This window comes from Podarcis filfolensis (assembly GCF_964270895.1).
Source record: "Podarcis filfolensis genome assembly, chromosome: 4".
Classification (NCBI taxonomy): domain Eukaryota; kingdom Metazoa; phylum Chordata; class Lepidosauria; order Squamata; family Lacertidae; genus Podarcis; species Podarcis filfolensis.
This window is the reverse complement of record NC_139607.1, coordinates 55272606-55293516: the sequence shown is the minus strand read 5'-3', so window position 1 is coordinate 55293516 and position 20911 is coordinate 55272606. Positions and strand designations below refer to the sequence as shown.

General features: G+C 41.4%; 1 protein-coding gene across 2 annotated transcripts; it reads right to left on the bottom strand.

Moving 5' to 3' along the window:
• Positions 1 to 1380: 1380 nt before the first annotated feature.
• Positions 1381 to 16966, bottom strand: MRPL39 (mitochondrial ribosomal protein L39). Of its 2 annotated transcripts, none has more exons than XM_083611312.1 (10): positions 16838 to 16966; positions 11433 to 11639; positions 10363 to 10502; positions 9354 to 9453; positions 8399 to 8466; positions 5897 to 6009; positions 4822 to 4887; positions 3674 to 3827; positions 2110 to 2157; positions 1381 to 1506 (listed from the first exon to the last, which is right to left on the bottom strand). In XM_083611312.1, the coding sequence occupies exons 1-10, from the start codon at positions 16872 to 16874 to the stop codon at positions 1441 to 1443; spliced, it is 999 nt and encodes a 332-aa protein (XP_083467438.1). In that variant the 5' UTR covers positions 16875 to 16966; the 3' UTR covers positions 1381 to 1440. The 2 variants fall into 2 exon arrangements, with proteins under 2 accessions (XP_083467438.1, XP_083467437.1); XM_083611311.1 differs by lacking the exon at positions 16838 to 16966 and adding an exon at positions 13080 to 13238.
• Between the last annotated feature and the right edge of the window lie 3945 nt (positions 16967 to 20911).

The window sequence follows — 20911 nt, the reverse complement described above, 5'->3', positions numbered from 1 at the left end:
CAGCTCTTACTGTCAGGAAGTTCTTCCTAATGTTTAGGTGGAATCTTCTTTCTTGTAGTTTGGATCCATTGCTCCGTGTCCGCTTCTCTGGAGCAGCAGAAAACAACCTTTCTCCCTCCTCTATGTGACATCCTTTTATATATTTGAACATGGCTATCATATCACCCCTTAACCTCCTCTTCTCCAGGCTAAACATGCCCAGCTCCCTTAGCCGTTCCTCATAAGGCATCGTTTTAAGTCACCAGGTTACCACACCAGATAATGTATGGTTTAATGTCACTCTTGTAGCCCTCATTTGGTGGTGATGCTTCAGGGCTTCATATCCCATGGTAACCAACTGCACTGGCTCCCGGTGGAGTACAGGGTTTTGACTTTTAAAGCTCTATGCGGCCTAGGACCCACGTACCTACGGGACCGTCTCTTCTGGTATGCCCCACGAAGGACCTTAAGGTCCACAAATGACAACATTTTGAAGGTCCCAGGTTGCAAAGTGGTTAGATTGGTCTCAATTAGGGCCAGGGCCTTTTCAGTACTGGCCCCGACTTGGTGGAACGCTCTGTCACAAGAGACTAGGGTCCTGCCGGAGTTGACATCTTTCTGCAGGGCCTGCAAGACAGAGCTGTTCCGCCTGGCCTTTGGACTTCGTCTGACCCTTATGTTTCCCTCCCCTTATGGTCTTGATTTATCGGCTACTTTTAAATTGAGGCTGCATTTTAAATTACATTTTAACCTGTATTTTAAATTATTTTGTTTTTGTTTTGTTTTCCCCTATTATGTTTTTACTGTGATTTTATTGGTGTTAGCCGCCCTGAGCCCAGCTCTGGCCGGGGAGGGCGGAGTATAAGTTTAAAAAATTATTATTATTATTATTATTATTATTATTAATATATAATACATACATAACCCAGTACATATCAACTGTAAAATGTGCTAAGACTACAGGCTATGGACAGACATTATAGATGAGAGGCGACATCATTATCTAACTGGATTTGAAACCAACTTTCCCAATTCCTATTGCAGCAATCCTGTTGGCATAATTTAGTGGAAGCTTGCAGGTGTGCCAGCACATAGACTTATAAAACTGTAGAGTTGGAAGGGACTCTGAGGATTATCAAGTCCAACCTCCTACCATGCAGAAATATGCAGCTATCCTATATGGAGATTGAACTTGCAACCATGGCATTATCAGCACCGTGCTCTAACCAACTTAGCTATCCAATGAACTTTCCCATCCGTAAAACTTTCATTTATGTTTACACCTTACTTCTGATTTGATGAAGTAGGAGCAAGGGCCAACAAATGCTTTTTTTTCCGAGTCCATGAAAACCTACGGTCAGAAGTCCTTTTGGGGGGATTGACTGAATAATGAAATGGTACTTTACAAAGAAAACACAATTTAATGTTGACAAGTTTTACCCATGTGCAAATTAGAAAGACTTAGGCTGATTCAGTATTTGAGATTTCATTTTCATCTTTTGCTTCTTTCATTTTGTCTTCACTGATCTGCAAAACACAGTAAATAATTTACTGGAAGCATATACAGTATTCTCATATGCTACTTGCACCAGCTCCAAGTCATTCTTGCTCCTTCATTTAGAGCAAGTGAAGAAACACAGCACTCATATTAAACAACCTGTCTATTAGCAGCCACTCTATTCTCAACATGGAGATTTCTCAACAAAACTGTGGTATCTGATGTATGAATGGCAAAGACACAGCATAACTTTTACCTCCCCTGGGAAATGCTAATTTCCTCCGTCTTAAGGCATTAACACTTTCTCACTGAAAACTGTTCTATTAATACACACCATATTGGAGGAAATTACAGTTCTGTTTTAGTTACATATGCAAATTGGGATTGCAAAGCAAAGTTCCCATACTTTTTGAAGTTGTACAAATAAGCAGCAAAACTTTCAACAGATGGGCTAATATGGATCATGTAAAACTGATAATTTAAAATTTGCATTTTTGTATACATTTGATCCTTAGCCCTCTAAGAAATAAAACATTAAATACCCAAAGATAGCATGTCAACAATTCAAACTACAATAATAATAATAATAATAATAATAATAATAATAATAATAATAATGCAACTAGACTTACTAGGTTTCGAGACCTTTCCCGCAACCTGTGCCATATTGTGTGATGAAGCTGGAATGTGAAAGGGTGCAGTCAAGTATATAGCCAGACAGATGTCTTACCATGTCTACTTTAATGGCCTATGACAACAACTACTCTGACAAGAACTTCCATCACTACAGTTTCACAATAACTACTCAAGAGGGTTTTATCCAACTTAGTCATACTCTTAGCTGGCTCACTGTAATCAGTGGACTAGTTAGCCATGACTAAATTAAGCCCACTGATTTCAATGGCTTTCTCCAGTATGATCTAGCAAGATAAAACTTAAAATGTAACAGTGTTTCTTTATACTGTTTGTATTTGGTTTATTTTGTTTATTAGTAAAATATAATGTAAAAAAGGAAAGTAAGCAACAAGTTAACTTTAAGTGCCAGAATAAGAGTATCAATTTTTTTCAAATATCTGTATCAACTGCATCATGCTACCTTTTCTTGTAAGCAACTTTGTAAACTGAGTTTTTAAAACCCCCAAATAAATAGAAACAACTTGTGTGTGTTTGTGTGTGGACATAAAATGATTCCTAAATGCAAGCACATGCTTGTAACAAATTTATTTAAGTATGTACAGAGAGATTTATTTCAGCTCTTGACAAAAACTGCGAAGGGAGCACTGATCCAACACACACATGCTGTTTAACACCTTTAACAAGGTTGTTCTCTACACTATACAAGAAAGATCTAATTACTGTGGCAAATGGACAACCAACAAATAGTATTAAATGGTCTGGTTGGGAGAAGTGGAAACAGACCCCTTTAGGGAAGCATCCAACATCACATAAACAGAATTTCAATTGTGTGACAGGACTTCCCCTTCTTCTCTGCTCATACCCTCCCTGCCCGCCCCCCGCCCAAAATCTGCTGCAGAGGGCATCTAGGTTAGGAATCTTAAAGAGGCTGTGCTGCTTTTTATTCTTCATTAAAAGGAACAGATGGTCTTCTACGTCAAATTTATATTTATATACTGAAAGTGATTCAAGCTGTTCTTTAATTAATTAAATAACATTTGCACCCAGCCTTTCCCTTAAAAAAAGAAAACATAAACCTAACAATTAAGTTAAAAAGAAATGTAATTAACATAAGAAGGCTCCCTATGACAAAACTCAAAAAATCAAGCCATTTAATGGGGGCGGGATGCTCCAATGTTGTTGGACTTCCATCAGCCCCAGCCAGCACAGCCAAAAAGTCAGGGATGATGGGATTTGTAATTCCACAACAGTGGGGGGGGGGGACAGCACTTCTATGACTGCTGTATAACAATTTTTGGTTTCCTCCTCTTCGTGCCATTTATAATTTACAGGTTTCTAATGAATGAGTTTCTACTTATTCTACAAAAAAGAGTAGTGGAACTACACATTGGAACTAAAAGTGCTATATCTCATGTCTAACAGGATAACTGAAGCTACTAACACACCTTATACTGAAGCCCTGATCATGGAAAAAAAGTAAGACAGACACATCCACATAACAAGCATCTTTTATGTTCCTTACTTCAATCACAAATATCTATAAGCAAATTGATGACTTACCTTTAAGTAAACTGGAACAGAGAGACCCTGGAATCTCCGCATAAGCTCAGACTCAGCCCTTGGAACATTATGAGCAGCTGTCACCTCATACTGGTGACATAGGCTGGTTCTGGGAATCTGCGGACCTTCGCTAATGTCTACAAAGTCACCTAACCTGATTGAAAGCAAAAACAAAGAAAGATTAATAACTTTAATTTTTTTTTAAAGTGTATTTCCACCAAACATTTGTCTCATTCACTGCAAAACAAAAGTCCTGCCAATGTGATGCACCAATAGTCAGTAGATTTCAGAACTGTTCTTTTAGAAAACCTGACGTTGTTTATAGGTGAAGCTGTTTATAGGAGGAACCAAGAAGTAAATGTGCTATTATCTGTGTCACCTGCATTGACAGAGGAGATACATCTTTTGGGACCCCAAAAGGGAAGGTACCAGATATTGTGGTAACACCATAATAAACCTAGCCTATGGAATCTCGTAAATAGGACAACTGACATGTAGCAGTTTGATTTTTAAAAGTCAGTTTAAGGCATTTTGAACATTCTAGGCAGAAGAAGTCAAAGCCCGAGAGCTCCCTATCCTGTAAGCAGAACTCTGCTCTTGGAACTCTAGATCCAACTCACAAGTACTGAATACAGTGGTACCTTGGGTTACATAGGCTTCATGTTACAGACGCTTCAGGTTACAGACTCCGCTAACCCAGAAATAGTACCTCAGGTTAAGAACTTTGCTTCAGGAAAGAAATCACGCGGTGGTGGTATGGTGGCAGCGGGGAGGCCCCATTAGCTAAAGTGGTATCTCAGGTTAAGAACAGTTTCAGGTTAAGAACAGACCTCCATAACGAATTAAGTTCTTAACCCGAGGTACCACTGCATTACATACAAACACATTTAAAATGTAATTCATTTCTATGCTGCTCTTCAATGTAAAATATCCCCACAGTCTCACCCCATGACTAGAATACAACTGAACACTGTTAAACAAGTTGCCTATTTGTACCTTCATTGTATCTGGGGAAGTTCAAATCATTTTTGTGACTTGATGACAGGTAGCTCACAGTTACAAAGAATCCTCTCTGTCTCTGCGCGCTCTCTGTCTATATTTATATGTAATCCTAGTTATGAAACAAAGGCAAACAAGATTTTGCTCACCTGTGCAATTTTACTATTCTTTCAGAGTTCTGTGAAGCTTGCTGTTCAATTAACTCCCTTTTGTACCTACAGAACCAGAAAAGAGGCTCATAACTCAACATCACAAGGTATAAAGTGGAAGATCATAACCAAACTGGAAGAATACACATTATGCCACACTTCTTTGCATATTCATAACCTTATATTTTTCCTTCCTAACTACTAGGTTCAACCGCCCTCTTTCCAAGGAGTTCTTCTCAAGAAATTGCCAAAAGAGCATCTTTCTTACAGTCCGCCAGTCCTGGGTAAGCAGTAGGAGACGGCTTCCTCCTGTTAACTACTCAAATCCACAACAAACAGTGACAGTGAAGTTAATTCAGATACATTTCAAGCTCCACAATATTCTAGCATTATAGATGCCTATACATTCAGGCTTAAGCACATTGTTTCTCTTAGACAACACATCTCCCTTTACTTATATTCATTAACACTCTTTGTAGTAGATTAATTTAGACTATCTACTACACAGCAAAAAAATAAGTTACATATGTAAGCTCTCTCACAGGTATGCATGACATATATGGCTGCTTGGTTGATCTGACTTGTTCCACATTCCTTTAATTACCAGCAACTGTAGTGCCATCTACTGGCAAAAATGATGAAAAACTTCAGGTCAGTACCTTAGTAGCTGAAAATTAACATTACAGTGGTACCTTAAGAACAGTCCTGTTTACGAACAATTCAGTTTATGAACTCCACAAAACCGGAAGTAGTGTCCCGGTTTGAGAACTTTACCTCAGTCAAGGAACAGAATCCGAATGGTGGAAGGGCACTGGCGGCAGGAGGCCTCATTAGAGAAAGCATGCCTCGGTTTAAGAACCATTTCGGTTTAAGAACGTACTTCCGGAACGGATTAGGTTCGTAAACCGAGGTACCACTGTAATTGTTTAATGTAACCAATTGGATCAGCTTTAAAACTCATTTAAATTATATATAAAACTTATCTCATGGAAAAGAATACACAATTTCAGCAGAAGATACAGGTGGCCTGCTTTTAAACAACATGTGATATTAAACAAAATATGGTAATACTGACTTGTTATGTTGAAAAATTTCAAGCGCCACTTTTGCATCAACATCCAGCATTTCAAATGGAAGGTCTTTATGAATTAGTTTGTTAACGTCTTTTGTAAGAGAATGGAGACTTTCCTTGGAAAGGAAGAAAAAAATGTATGTATACACAGATCAACAAGACAAGCAAGAAATACAGAATGCAAGTTAGCTCAGATGACTGAAATCCATGCTATGTAAGGATTAGCCCTCATCCTCCAGTGGATTTTCCAAGGCCAAACCAATTAGGATAAGTCTTGCCTATGCTCAGCCTTGGAGTAAGGCAAGACAATGCAATATAGAGACAACAGATAGTAAATATTAACTGTTCCTGGTGATTTTTCCTTGTTGTAATGTTTCATTCCCCCACCCCCCATAGACTGTACAATTATTTAGCTTCTTTAGTTTTACAGCCACCCATGAAAAGTGCTCTCACTACTTTACTTCCAAGTAAGGCGAATAGTAGTTACTTTGGAACCAGCCTGAAACTGCATTTACGGATTAAATAAGAGACCAGAGCTTTCCAAACGCTTCACGTTGGTGACATACATTTTAGATATGCATCATTTTGTGACATGGTAATTCAGTTTTACTAGCAAACTGGAGGTTAAACTAACCCCTTTCCAGCCCCAGGAGGAGCGCAGGAGTGTTCGCACGACACACCTACACACTGCAGCCGACACAAACGTGTCGTGACACGAAAGTTCAGAAACCTGTGTAATAGACCTTATCTATTATACAAGCTCTTGCATGGGAAGGTCAATCTCAGTTTATAAAGACTAATTTGTAGTTAATTAATTCTCATTTTCACTGTTGAAACTAATACAAATAAAAGGGGAGGAATCATTTCTAGAGAATCATTTTTACTGTGCACACTACAAAATGAGGCATAGCTATTTTGATCTTTATCTGGAGACCTTTTCGTTTCCGCATTTATTTAGCTGTGTACAAAAATGGTCTAAAAATCCATTTCTTTTAATGCTTAGAATCATAGAATTGGAAGGGACCACAAGGGTTATCTAGTCCAACCCCCTGCAATGCAGGAATCTTCTTTCCAACATGGGGCTTGAGCCCATGACCCTGAGATTTTAAATTTCATGCTCTACTGACTGAGCTATCCACAGGGTTATCACTAATTAGAGAAAATACCAGAGCAGTAACAGGAATAGGTGAGCCTCCCTATTCCTCAGCTTACTCCAACTGCCTTCAGTCCCAGCCTCTATGCTCAATGGCCAGAGATGATGAGACTTGTAGTCTAAACTGCCTGGAGGTTGGGGAAAGATTGCATTTTAGCATCCAACCAGTCCACATGTGTTTCCTTACATATACATACACACACTTCCTGTACATGCGCAAACACAATACCCTGTACACAATATACTGTACATAATATACTGCTACCCTTGTATACAGGAATATACCCTATATATTCCTGTACACAATATACGGCTATCATTACACCAGGGGTCAGCAACCTTTTTCAGCCGTGGGCCAGTGCACCGTCCCTCAGACCATGTGGTGGGCCGGGCTATATTTTTTTTTGGGGGGGGGGGGAATGAACGAATTCCTATGCCCCACAAATAACCTAGAAATGCATTTTAAATAAAAGGGCACATTCTACTCATGTAAAAACACACTGATTCCCGGACCACAGGCCGGATTTAGAAGGCGATTGGGCCGCATCCAGCCCATGGGCCTTAGGTTGTATACCCCTGCCTTACACCATATAATACAAACGCTTGAGTAATTCCAGATGCCTTGTTTTGCTCAGTCAATAACAGGTATGCTGGAAAAGGACTATCCTAAATAAAGTTTTGCCAATGCAGACCTAAATTTCCCCAAGATGTGACTCCAAGCCTGAATGCAGTGCTATGGCTTGGATCTTAAGGAGACTTCTGTGAACAGAAGAGCTTCTGAAATTCATGGATGGTACTGAGATCCAATAGAAGACCCCATGCGCTGAAGAGAAATAAGCATTTTCCACCTATTTCTCCTTCCATCCTGCAACCTTCTGTGCTGTCTCTCATATTGCTTTGGAACCTTTGGAACATATTTTCAGGGGATGAGAGACAAGGGATGGAAGAAGGAAATAGGCAAGAGTCATCTTTGCTGGTGGGAGCCAACTCAGAGTGGACTCCAACAATGCATAAGCAGCTTTCCTCTCACCTCTTCCTCTCCTCCGTCTTCAAGCATCCTATATGCCCCCAAGATTTGTTTCAGAGGGTCCCACACTCCTCTGGAGCAGATTTTAAGGGCATGAAGAAGAGGAAAGGAGAGGAAGAGGAAATCCCGATGCACAAGCAGAACTCTCTTCTGCTCGGGAACAGGCAATGTTGGATACATCCTAGTCAACATCTACTGGACAGTATTTGCCGGCAAGTAGATCTGTGTTTGGTGAAAATTTCCCTGTATTTTGTAACATTGAATAACCAATTATCCCCCAAATAAAGAGTACACTGGAACATGTCTAGTGAATCATCATACTTACAGCAGTTGGTTTCCAGTCGTCCAGCCTGCTGTCCAAGATTACATCGTAGCAAAAAGCTCCAGATATCACTGCATGGCAAGTCAAGATCCAAAAGAAAATGAGTAATTTTTGAAGTTAAGTCTGAACTAAACCTATTTTGCAATCCTAATGGTAGCCAACATATGGGGCTTCCTACAGTATCGGAATGCTCATATACATGTTTATGGTGCAGCCAATGTGGAATATTGGGTATGATTATGGCTGCACCGTCTAAAAAGGGTAGCAATAGACTAGAGTAGGAAAAGAGGAGAGCAACCACAATGACCATAGGGGGTAGGGCATTTTCTCTACAGGAAAGATAAATAAAACCTGGGTAGCTATTAAGGTCAACCTCTGACACCCTGCTCTGAGTTTCACCACCTTCTGGTGACTGGAGAAAAGGGTTTACACTTGCACTTCATCTTTGGAAGTCCTTTTTCAGGGAGGTTCTCCCAGTGTCAATGCTGTTCTCTTTTCAGCAAAGGTGAAAGCATTTTTATCTGCTCAGACCTTTTAGGTTTTCTACAATTTTTATCAGAGGTCAGTTACACTGAGATTCCATGAAGTTGACTAACAGTAGATTCCAAACAGCTAAGTAGTATTTCGTCATTCAACTTTTAACTAACTTGTAGAATTGTCTGCTACAAGATATGGCAATGGTCATTAATGAGGCAAACAGATAAAAATTATTTGATCCATTTGCGAAACAGGTTTTCTCTTTCCCCGAATCTCCTCACACAGGGCAAGGGGCCACTACAGGGCTGAGGAGAGGATGGGGAAGTCCACTCCTACAAGATTAGAATTACTCTAAATTACCAAAGCTTTTGAAATGCATAAATTAAGCAGACCTTTAATCAAAGAACCTTCTACATGTGTTCCAATATACAATTCATCAACTTTCAAGAACAATAAAAATTTGCAACAGCAAAACATGTACCTGGCACTTCCGGAGCTCTAACAAGAGTGACTGGGTATTCATCTTTAAATGCCTGTTCTAATACACAGCCCAGCATCATAGCACAAGAGCGCCAATAGGCCTGCAACAAAGGATTTCAAACAAACTTTATTTATTCTAACATCATGCTATGCCAAGACAGTTCGCTTCAAGTGAAAACAGAGCGTTAAAGTCTCAAAAGATGCAAGAAGACAGCTGCTAATATTCATGGATATCTCTCCACCTCACTTCTGACATAAATTTTGCTTGTGGTAGAGAAGCGGAAATGTGAGGAGTGGAGCTGTCCTCCATTTTCATGTACTGTGTAGGACTAGTAATTGTTGAAAGATATGAAGCCCTCTAGAACAGAGCCACACATACAAAATCTTTCCAGAAATTGTTTGCTATATGGTAGGATCCGAATTTCCCATTACAGGAATGGCCAGACTCTTTCCATTTTTGGAAGGCACCAAGATCCAACAGAGACTCTCTGATAGAGGAAAAGGAGAAAGTGATCTTCAATTATTCCTCCTTTTTCCTGTCTCCTCAAGCTGCTTCCCACACTATTCCAGAGGGTCTCACAATTTTCTGGAGAGCTTTCCAGGACACACAGAGTAAAGGAGAAATTGGGGGAGTTTCCTTCCCTGCCTTCCTCTTTCAGAGTAAAATAGAATTTCAAAGAGCTATTCTGGATTCAACCCTTATTGGCCTGCATTTCTTACTGTTCAACTATAAACAAGAAGAGCATTGCTTATGCAGTTATGTGGAAAGAGATATAAATGTACTACAGAAGTGTGTGATTTAAAAATAGAAGAAAACCAGGAAGCCAAATATTTTGACTAATACATAATGAGTAACCATGTATGACTATGTACCAATTATTTTCTGCCCTCATCTTTGTGCTTGTATTCAACACACAAGATTCAAATCCTTCCCTTCCTTAGGTTTTATTCGAAAAAAGCTTCAACTCAAAGGGAAGAAAACACTATGAAGAAAAATGGTACAAACATACTTTGTTCACCTCCTCCGGGTCCTCACTTTTGAAAGTAAGAAACTGAATTTCACAGGAGCGAGTCAAAGGCCTGTACATATCCCAGATTTGTCCATCTACAAGGGCAAGTACCGATCTCTTACTGTGCCATTCACTTAAATCTAGGAAAGGCGAAAAAGTACAAAAAGTACAGCAAAATAATAGTGATAGTATAGTTGTACTTTGTTTACAATAATCAGCCGGACAATAAACCATCAATTAAAAAAGAGTGAGCAGCAGCGGCATTCTCCATGGACCAGCTGTTGCTCAGTCTTTACTGTCAGACACTATCAGAGCTCAAAAACATTTGGGATAACAGAAGAGAAAAGAGAGGACCTCGTCAGCCTATTTATTTTTTTAGATCATCTTGTAGAATGTTGTAAAGAAATTGGATGGATGGAGCATACTACTCCTTCTTAGCTTGTTAGGAATTCTTGATAGATGTGAAATTAATAATCAGGCAGGCATCCTTTTGATGGCCAGGGAAAGGTGGAACTAACAATGTTGGAGATTAACAAGGGTAGGAAACCACTGGACCTCAGCCTAATTTCGAAAACCACCTGGAAGGGATCATTCAAGTCCTTGGAAGAGCAGTCTGCCTCCCCATGCAAGCAACCTGTTGGGCAGGGAAGAATAGGATGCAGGAGAGAATGACCGAACACCTGAAAGTGAGAGACAGAAAGAGTGGCTCTGTCTTCCATTGGCAGGTTACTCCTAAAGGAATGGAGGCCCATGAAAGGGGGGGGACCTCTACTCTCAACATACCAGATTGCTAGGCCCCATTAATAGATGATAAAATATAAAGGGATGGGAGTAACCTATGGAGGGAGAGATTTCTGAATGGGATACAGGAGCAACTGGGTAATGGAACTGATTGTACTACCTTTGGAACAGTGAACTAGATTTACTCAAAAAAAGAAAATTTATCACAAGGACATTCTTCTTCATATAAGATTAGCTGATGCACTGTCCGTCTTTTAAAAAGTGTGGTTTTGATTTGCCATTTGGCTTAAGAGTGACATAACTACAGCCCTCCATTTGCAAGTACTTACGCATAGCACAAGTGTAAGGAGTGGAAAGCCCTTTGTTCATTATTAAAAAAGTGCCTGGATTAGGTTTGCCAACATATTTAACTTCAATCTTCTCAATTCGTGGATAAAGTGACAATTGTCTCTCTTTCTCTTTTGTGAAGAGCTCACTGCGCATCTGAGCAATCTCAGCTACTGAGAGTTGAGGAGCGGGAGCTGTTGAAACAAGCCCTGCAAATAAAAGAAGTCTCATCAAACAGCATATTGCTTCATTTTAGTAAACAAAACAATCCCATTCCAGAACAGTTCCTTGGAAGCAAGCTCTAAGGATCTAAGTGGAATAGTAGATAATTTATATATTATCAAAAAATGTTGCAGTAAACAAGACTTTGACAAGTTTTGAAACTATTAGGTAAGTTCATTACTCACCATCAATATCTATAATGAATTATCAGATAAGGAAAAAGTACTTCATATATTCAGAAGTTCAAACGTGTTCTTTAAATATACAATTCTATTAGACCTTCCCAACAAGTCGGATCTAAAAGCGATACTGCTGTGCCAGTATTCAGGGGCCTTTCCACATATCCATATTTTCATAGCTAGAACTAATTTGATCCAGCTTAGTAGCCTTATCACCACATGCTACATTAGGGAGAGGGCTATCAGTGTTGTACAGGAAATTACTATTAATATGTTCACTGCTGTAACTGAAGGAAGGGAGGAAATTTTCATCATGGTGTAGTAGTTACAGAATTGAACTAGTACTGGGAAGAACTAGTTTTGAATCCTCACTTAAGTCATGAAGCTCACTTGGTGACCATGGGCAAGACACACTGCCCAACCTAACCTACCATACAGGGCTGTTGTGAGCATAACTGGGAATGGAAAAGTATGTACCAGCTTGAGCTCTTGGGACGAAATACATAAAATACATTTCAAAGGCCAAAAAATGGTGCAGGAGTTATGGCAAACCCTTTGAAAGTTGTGGGATGGAATAATCACAGTGTTTTTCCTCCTCCCACTTGCACACAAAACAAAAGGCATTTTTTAAAAAGGCAGGCGTGTCCCTGTAAATGTTTAGGGTGCCACTATTATCTGTCCACTAATATATATGCCAGTCAAATTTTTCAGAACATACAAAAAGGATGAACCCTGCTCACAGCACAAAGCTTCTGCATACTGCACAAGACCACATCAAAAAGTGCCCTACCCCAGCAGCACACACTGCCCTAATCACAAATCAGACCTCCTATTCGTCCTATTGAAACTTAGCAAAACGTAAGGTTTACCAAGCTGCAATATCTCTGGAGAGAGAGAGAGAGGAAGAGAAAGGACCACGGCGCTACCCACAAAGAGCAAAACTGGATCCAAAGCTCACAGCCTCTGAACTCGTTATGAACCTTCAGGGTTCAGCTTGGAATATATGAGGCGCCTACCTCATTTGGCTTAAAAATTAAAGATACAAGCAGGCCCCAGCGTGCAAAAAATAAATAAATCATGCTTTCGAAGGGCTAAGGGGTGGGTGGGAAACCACCATTCCTTCACTTGGGAAAGCAAAGCACTGCAGCTCCCCACGTGCTGAAATGGGCAGTGCAAATCAATGGGGAATGGGAAGGTTTCTCTCCCCACACCCGCCAGCCTGACCCAGCCATTCCCTGGCGCACTCACTCCGGCTGCAGCCTCGCCACACTCCGCGGCTCCTCCAAAGAGAAGCCATCGCCAGGCGGATCCTTCGCCCCTCGAAGCCCGGCGCAAGTGGAGCACCAACAGTCGTCGCCTTCCGGAAAACAGCTGCTGCGAAACAAAGGTTCCGCCTCTCTTTCCCAGCGCGGCTCGTGACGGCTTCCCCCCCCACCAAGCTTCTGGAGGCGGAGGGCGCGCATGAAACGGCCCCTCATGGTCTATGGGTTTGGAAGGAGCGGACTGAGGCGCCTGCTCCTCTCTCGCCTGCTCGAGCGATTCTTTCAGCCCGGTTTGACAGCTGCAGCTGGACAGGCAGAAATGCAAGAGGTGCAGCAGTGGGCAGAGCTACTATGCCTATTTGATTTCTGTCCGCTGTGCAGCTGCTGCAAGGAAGCTAGCCAGGAGACGGAGGGGTTGCAAACAGGCCCTTTCTCTGTTCATACAGTGATCACCAGCAACCAGGCGCCTTGGCACCCCATAAAGGCTTTCGAGGATGCCTCAGGTGCTCTAGACTGACGCTGAGCTTTCTTTAAAAAGAAAAAGTATGTCTCTAACCCTAGAAAGTTATAGGGCAAAATGGGCAGGTACCATCTAAGTCAGGCATCCCCAACCTGCAGCCCTCCAGATGTTTTGGCCTACAATTCTCATGATCCCTAGCTAACGACCAGTGGTCAGGGGTGATGGAAATTGTAGTCCAAAACATCTGGAGGGCCAAAGATTGGGGGTGCCAGATCTAAGTCATTTCTGTGAAATATGAGAGGGTGTGTGTGTGGTGTGGCCACTTTTCCAGGTACTGGAGGATGCTGCCTATTGCTATTCAACAGCGACAGTGCTTGTGGATATCGCCACAATATTGATTTTCCGTACACAACCAGGACTCGCAGAACATAGCTGACATCCCAGGGTAAGCACAAGGAGCATCAGGAGCAGCTGCCTCTAGTTTTGTGTTGTGCCAAGCTCCCCATGGCAGCCATTTCGTGTAATGCCATTTTCCCCAACAGCTATTTTGCGACTGGCGCCCCCAGCACTCAGTCAACCCCTGGCATATATTATATCAGCACTGACTGGTTTGTAGAGCCGCCCCCTTGTGCCCCACAACCACCACCAAAAAAACACTGCGCTGGTGGGGGAGCACCGAATTTGGGCATCACACAAGGCACTGCTGAAATTTGAGATCCCAAGGTCTGCCACTGTACATAGCGTGAATGTCTGCAAAGACAAAACCTTTGTACATAGAGTTGTACATATGAAAACTTCCATGTTATCCAGAGCATGAAGCAACTAGAAAGGGTAAAAATAAATATTCAGATCAGAATGTAAATTCAAGCAGTTACATCTGACTTCTGCATTGTCACACGCAACAAGTGAGATGACACCATTAATTGGATCAACTGTGCTGGACAGTTTTCAATACTGGAAGCAGGTTTTCAGATTGCACACAACTCTGTCAGACAAAGGCAATGTACGCATTAGCAGTTTAAAAGACAATGAGGTCATCCCCTCTCCACCCACACAACATTTAAATTTGCTTTTTAACATTGCTGTACATACCAGATAGGGGGTGAGGATTTCTTCCCTCGATGTGCATTACCTGATTGGTTGCCCTGCACCAAATTCCAATGGAGCTGTCATCTCATGCATAATGACTGTCTCAAATGTACACACTTCAGCTTAACTGTGGCTTAAGTTTTCAGATCAGATGAAAGCTAGTTTGAGGGAAAACACATCTAAACACAGGAAACTACAGGATTGTTTCAAGAAACTACAGGATACATATGGATTGTGGCTAACATTATGTGTACTTGGCTTCAAAACCTAGTGGTGTGAGCACAGTGCAGCTTGAATAAATGTGCACAGCCTTAGTTTAGGAGACCAAAATAAACATTGAAGATGCTAGATAATTGGCCTGATCATTATCCAGTTACAAAGGTTTCCTGCTCAGTGCTGTTGGCATGGAGATATCCTAGGCCAGGGGTCAGCAACCCGCAGCTCCGGAGCCGCATGTGGCTCATTTACACCTTTGCCGCAGCTCCGGGGCGGATACTAGCGAGGGGAGGAGGCGCATTGTGCGCCCCGACACTCCCCACTGTGGCGGGCGCTGTACTGGCTGTGACGTCGCATGGGGGCAGTGCGTGTGTTAGTCACGCACCGTCCCGACGTCACCTTCCCGCCCGCCCGCTACATTGTAAGGGGCATGTACGCTGGTCACTGCATTGAAAGGGGGCATGTACGCTGGTCACTGTTTTGAAGGGGAGTGAAGAACACACACACAAAAAAGGTAACTTGTTAATTTAACATTTATTTCTATGAGGAGGAGTAATTCTGAGGAGTCAAAGAAAGAAATAATTTAAAAAGTGACAAAAAAGTTATTTTTATAATGACGAGTTTTGCGGCTCCCAGTTTTTTTTTCCTTCAGAAATGGGTCCAAGTGGCTCTTTTTGTCTTAAAGGTTGCAGACCCCTGTCCTAGGCTAAATCAAAGATGGCATTCTAATGTCTTGTATGATGTCACAAATGGGATATACTCAGAGTCATAATAATAATAATAATAATAATAATAATAATAATTTATACCCCACCCATCTGGTTGGGTTCCCCAGCCACTCTGGGCAGCTCCCAACAGAATATTAAAAACACGATAAAACATCACACAATAAGAAACAACTTCTAAAGGAATCTGAACACTGTGAAGTTGGGTAATCTTTGGGACAAGTGATATTGGATGTATATATATTTTTTCCATAGAGGAAAAGGTTTAGAATGATTTGCAGAATGAGTAGTCAACTCATAACTCATCAAATTCAGATGATCAATAGAAATTCTGGATATCTTACCCAGAAAAGAGTTGATCTTATTTGGGACTTTGGGAGCTGATTCATGCTACTACAGTCGTACCTCGGGTTACATTCGCTTCAGGTTACATTCGCTTCAGGTTACATACGCTTCAGGTTACAGACTCCGCTAACCCAGAAATATTACCTCGGGTTAAGAACTTTGCTTCAGGATAAGAACAGAAATCGTGCTCCGGCAGTGCGGTGGCAGCGGGAGGCCCCATTAGCTAAAGTGGTGCTTCAGGTTAAGAACAGTTTCAGGTTAAGAACGGACCTCCGGAACGAATTAAGTACTTAACCCGAGGTACCACTGTATCTTGGAGATGTTAACCCACCATATTGTGACTGCCATCTAATGATTTGAAGGGAAATTAATATCATAACATTAGTTTTTTACTATTTTGCAGGACCTGGTAAGTGTTACCATATGGAGACTTTTTCACAGGATCCTTTTTGCCAGGTTTTATATTGAGGTGCAGATCATTTGAAAATGCTTGTAAGAACCATCTTGGCCGACCTCCTTCAAATAAATGAAAGTTACTTGTGGTTTTGACAATAATTATGGATTCTCAAAAGTGTCTCTACATACCCTGAGGCTAATTCCTGTCACCCTCATTCCTCAACTTAACTTTTGACCACTCTAGTATGCAGGTTCAGTGTTTCAAGATTTGAGTCTGAGAAGGGAGGGATTCCTGTTTTGTCTATAGATGGGGCACATCCTCAACAGGAGCCCACAAACAGCTGTCCAGAAGATTTAGCTAACATTGCTAAGGAACTTCTGCCCAAATGGTGCTCACATATGGACCTCACCCTGGATGAGAGGAGAAGTGCTGAAGTATGGTGTAGTAAATCGGTGACAGCCTATACATACCAAGCTTGCAATTTTAACAAATAAAATGCATTCGGTTCTTACAATTGTTTGGGAGGAGCAGGCTCCATTTGGGTAACATCTAATTTTGTGCTTGTGCTAAAGTAGCAGCTTTTTTCTTTCTTTTGCTGCTAGAAGGCTCCATTTTAGAAGTTGTTGCTGGTCTTAATTTCATTTCAGAACAACACCTTAGAACACTCCAATCTTCTTTCTGTCAGAGTCATCTAGGGGCAAATGTCTATTAAGACCAGGCTGGGAAGAGACTATACCTATAAAGATGTGACATTCATTCTTTTGGATAAAAGCTGGTAGATCCACTGCTGGATTAAACTCCCTTCCTATTAAACATGGATAATGAGACCTTTCAAGTAGAGCTATATTTTTTTTTTCATCTCTTACAAAAATCCAGCCCCAATACTGGAGGCTGTTTTGGATTCTGGAGCATTTTCTTTTTATGGAAATTACCCTTTCAGTCATTATCTCTTTTTTCACCTTGTGATTTGACTGCATGCCATGAGCCAAAGGAAGCCAATGCTTGCCCTAAAGACCACTTCTTCACAACTTCCATGAGGTGGAACTGTTTTTAAAATTTTGACTGCATGTCAACATTTATTTTATGTCCTGGACAATACTGAGGGTTTTTTTTTTAAGAAGGACAAAGCTGCAGTCATCTGTGGAGCAATTATAAATTGGCCTTTTTGAAGATGATGGAGAGATGTAACGTCTTGAATGGCAAAAGACAAACAGCCACACCAGCAGAAAAATTGATATAGTTGTTAGAGACATTGTTTCATTCCCCCCCCCCCCAGCATGCTTTCTTTTAGCCATGCACCTCTTAATTCCATAGTACAAATTATCCTGGTTTCACTTCCTTTTTCATGATTAAGAGTTTGTTTTGAATAGTTTGTTTTCATTATATATTTGGATTATATTATAATAATTGTAATGTTTGGAGATTTGAATTTCTTTAATTAAAAAATAAAACTTGTTTTTTCTTTTCATAGACTTTTACTTTTGCGGGGGGGGGATAATTTGACATTCTCTCTCATGTGCATACACAAACAGTTGTTCATTATATTTGCTTTTTACCTTAGATTCATATGCAGAAATTCTCCAAATACAATCTGTAAAATGACCAAGTTCCAACAGCCTTTGATCAGTTTGGCTTGGTACCACAGTTGGCATATTTGACTAACCTCATAACAAAAGCCAGCCACTGATGACATGATGGAGACCACAATAGGAACCAAAATCGCATGGTTTGATATTTTAATGTGTAGCTAGGGCAGGAATGGCTTGCTAGTCTATGGTCTCGGTAACAGGAGTAGATAGCTCAACATTTCAAGTATCCATTGGATCCATGCTGGGTTAAGAAGATGGCACCTCAGATGTCAGAAGGCAACAAGTAAATATCTTTATGGGGACAAATTCAGACAGTGGTATCTCTCGTCCTATATAGTGTCCTTTCACCACTACCCCCAGGTTATCGCTCATGGTGCACCAGGACAGACCCATCAGGGATCATAGCCTCAGCTCTCTTTTGCTGCTCCTCTGCTGTTCTTTCCTAGCCTCTGGCTTTCTGTGATAAAGAGCCTAGTTCTCCAAATGTATACATTTAAATAAATATAAGCAGCTTTCCTGAACATGCATTTTTATACCTTCTTTTCATGAATGTTTACATTTTCATGCACACTTACCACATGCATTTTTGTAGAGACCTGCATTGCCAAATTTGGAGACGCGTGAATTTCAAAGAATGGTTGGTTGTCTTTTCACTGATGTATTGTTTTGGAACGTGTGAAATAGGCAGGTTCACCTTTAAATATGAACTGAATCGAATTTCTCCCTCAAGGTTTACCTACTCCATAGAAGGCAGATGGGTAGCCTGTGGCCCCTGACTCAATTTCATGTGGCCCTTGGCCTGATTTCATGTATATGGGAAAGAGGGAAGAACAAGGGGAGAAGAGATAACACAAAGGGAAAGAATAGTGGGTGGCAGAAAGTTGGAGAAGAAGGAGTGACAAAAAGAGAGAAAGCAAAGAGGTTGGGCGGGGAGAGAAAAGGGGGTCCCTAACCCAGTTTTGGCTCTGAGAAGTTAACCCCAGGGGAACGGTGCCCTCCACAGAGAAGAGATTGCCCCCAATGAGAAGAACAAACATTGTTCTTTTGTTATCATTTAGTGCAGGAACACCCAATAGCAGTGAATTTCCTTTATTTCTCATGCAGGCCAAATCTTTTTCAAGTGGCAGACAATTTATGGCTTTTGGCATTTTGCCAAAACCTGATTCTTTAGCAAAGCCTTGAGCTGAAAAACTTTTCTTTCCTCACTATGAATAGGTTAAGGCTCTTTTCCTTTCTCTCTTAAGTTCTGGGGTTTTATTAGTTGCTTTCAGCAGAGAGGTATAATTATTGTTTGGGGATTTTGTGTATGTGTTTCAATGGCCCTCTGGAGCAGGCTTTGCGGGTGTGCAGAAGCACATAGGCTGGAGGAGAGGCAGATGAATTCCCATTGCACAGGAAAAACCATGTTTGTGCAGTGCTGGATTCCACCCTGTTTATATCTTATGTTGTTAAAATATTAATATAGGAACTTATTTATAATTAAATTATTGATTAAAATGGATTAAAGCACTTTGTTGCTCTAGTACAGGGGTGACCAACATGGTGCTGTCAAGATGCTGATGGACTACAACTCCCATCATCCCTTACTATTGGCTGGGGCTGATGAGAGTTGCAGTCTGTCAACATCTGGAGGATGCCACGGTGGCTATCCATGCTCTCTAGCACAACATACTCACTTTAGAAAAGAAACTTAGAAAACTTAGAGGAAATGAATGAAAATGTGGGGAATGAGCAAATCAAACACTCTGCAAGCAAATCAGGATGAATGCTCAATAAAGACCAGATATAGTCTAACTTCAGGCTTTGTGCGAGCAAATTGGGATGAACGCTCAATGAACAAGTCATTGGGAGGAGCCTTGTAAGACAACTGTACTGTTACAGTATGTGATGACCACCAATTTGGATGGCTTTTAAAAAGGATCAGACAAATTCATTAAGAAAGCTGTTGATGGTTACTAGCCAGGATGGCTCTGCTCTACTTCCACAGCTGGAGGCAGCAATGCTTCTGAATACCAGTTGAGGCATACTGGGGGGGGGGGGGTATGCTCTTGTGTTCAGACCCTTATTGCAGGTTTCAAACTGGCATCTTGGGTGGCCACTATGGAAATAGGATGCTCAACTAGATGGGTCATTGGCCCGATGATGCAGCAGGCTCTTCTTATGCTCCTAAAATGAGAAATGTTCTCATGTTGCATTAATATAGCACGGGACTGAATCCAGCACCATCAGTCAATGCAGCACAGCGCACTTCAACTAGTGCCAGCACATGGCAAAGTTGGACAGCTGCCTCCCAAGAGCTGATGTTTGGAGAGTTAACTGAAGTGTGTTTCTGACATGTTAAAATCCCTAGCCCGTTTCTGATGCAATCCTGACCATGCCTACTCAGATATTGATGTCAGTGGAGCTTACTGCTAGGTGACTGAGGTTAGGATTGCAGCCGCAGTCTTCCAGAACCAGGGAATCCACTCTTGCTTTCTTTATTGAAGGACCACACACACACACACACACACACACACACACAAAGGAAACTGGTGCAGTTCTAGGCAATAGGTATGAGATCATTTTGATGCAAGATGGACCATCAAAGGGTTGCCTGGCGGGATGTACTAAGAGGAACGGCAAGAATGCTCACTGGAAACAATGGGATACAACTGAAGGTGCACAGGAGATAATGGGAGCTCCTGATCGTTTGTTTCAATAGATACCTGTTGCTTTCTTTATGGGCCTTAGAAAAGGGGGGCTGACCTTTGGCCAGTCACCGTCTTTCAGCCTACCTCACAGGGATGTGAGGCAAAAATGTAAAGGGAGAAAGCATGTACACCACCTTGGGGAAAAGCTGGGCTATAACTACATAAATGAAGATGTGCTAGATAAAAATTAAGCCCCAACAGAACTGTAATACCCGATGGAATGGGAGGCTAGACGCCGCGTGGTGCAGCGGTGAAGAGTGTCGGGCTAAGAGCTGGGCGGCGACCAGGGTTCAAATCCCCACTCGGC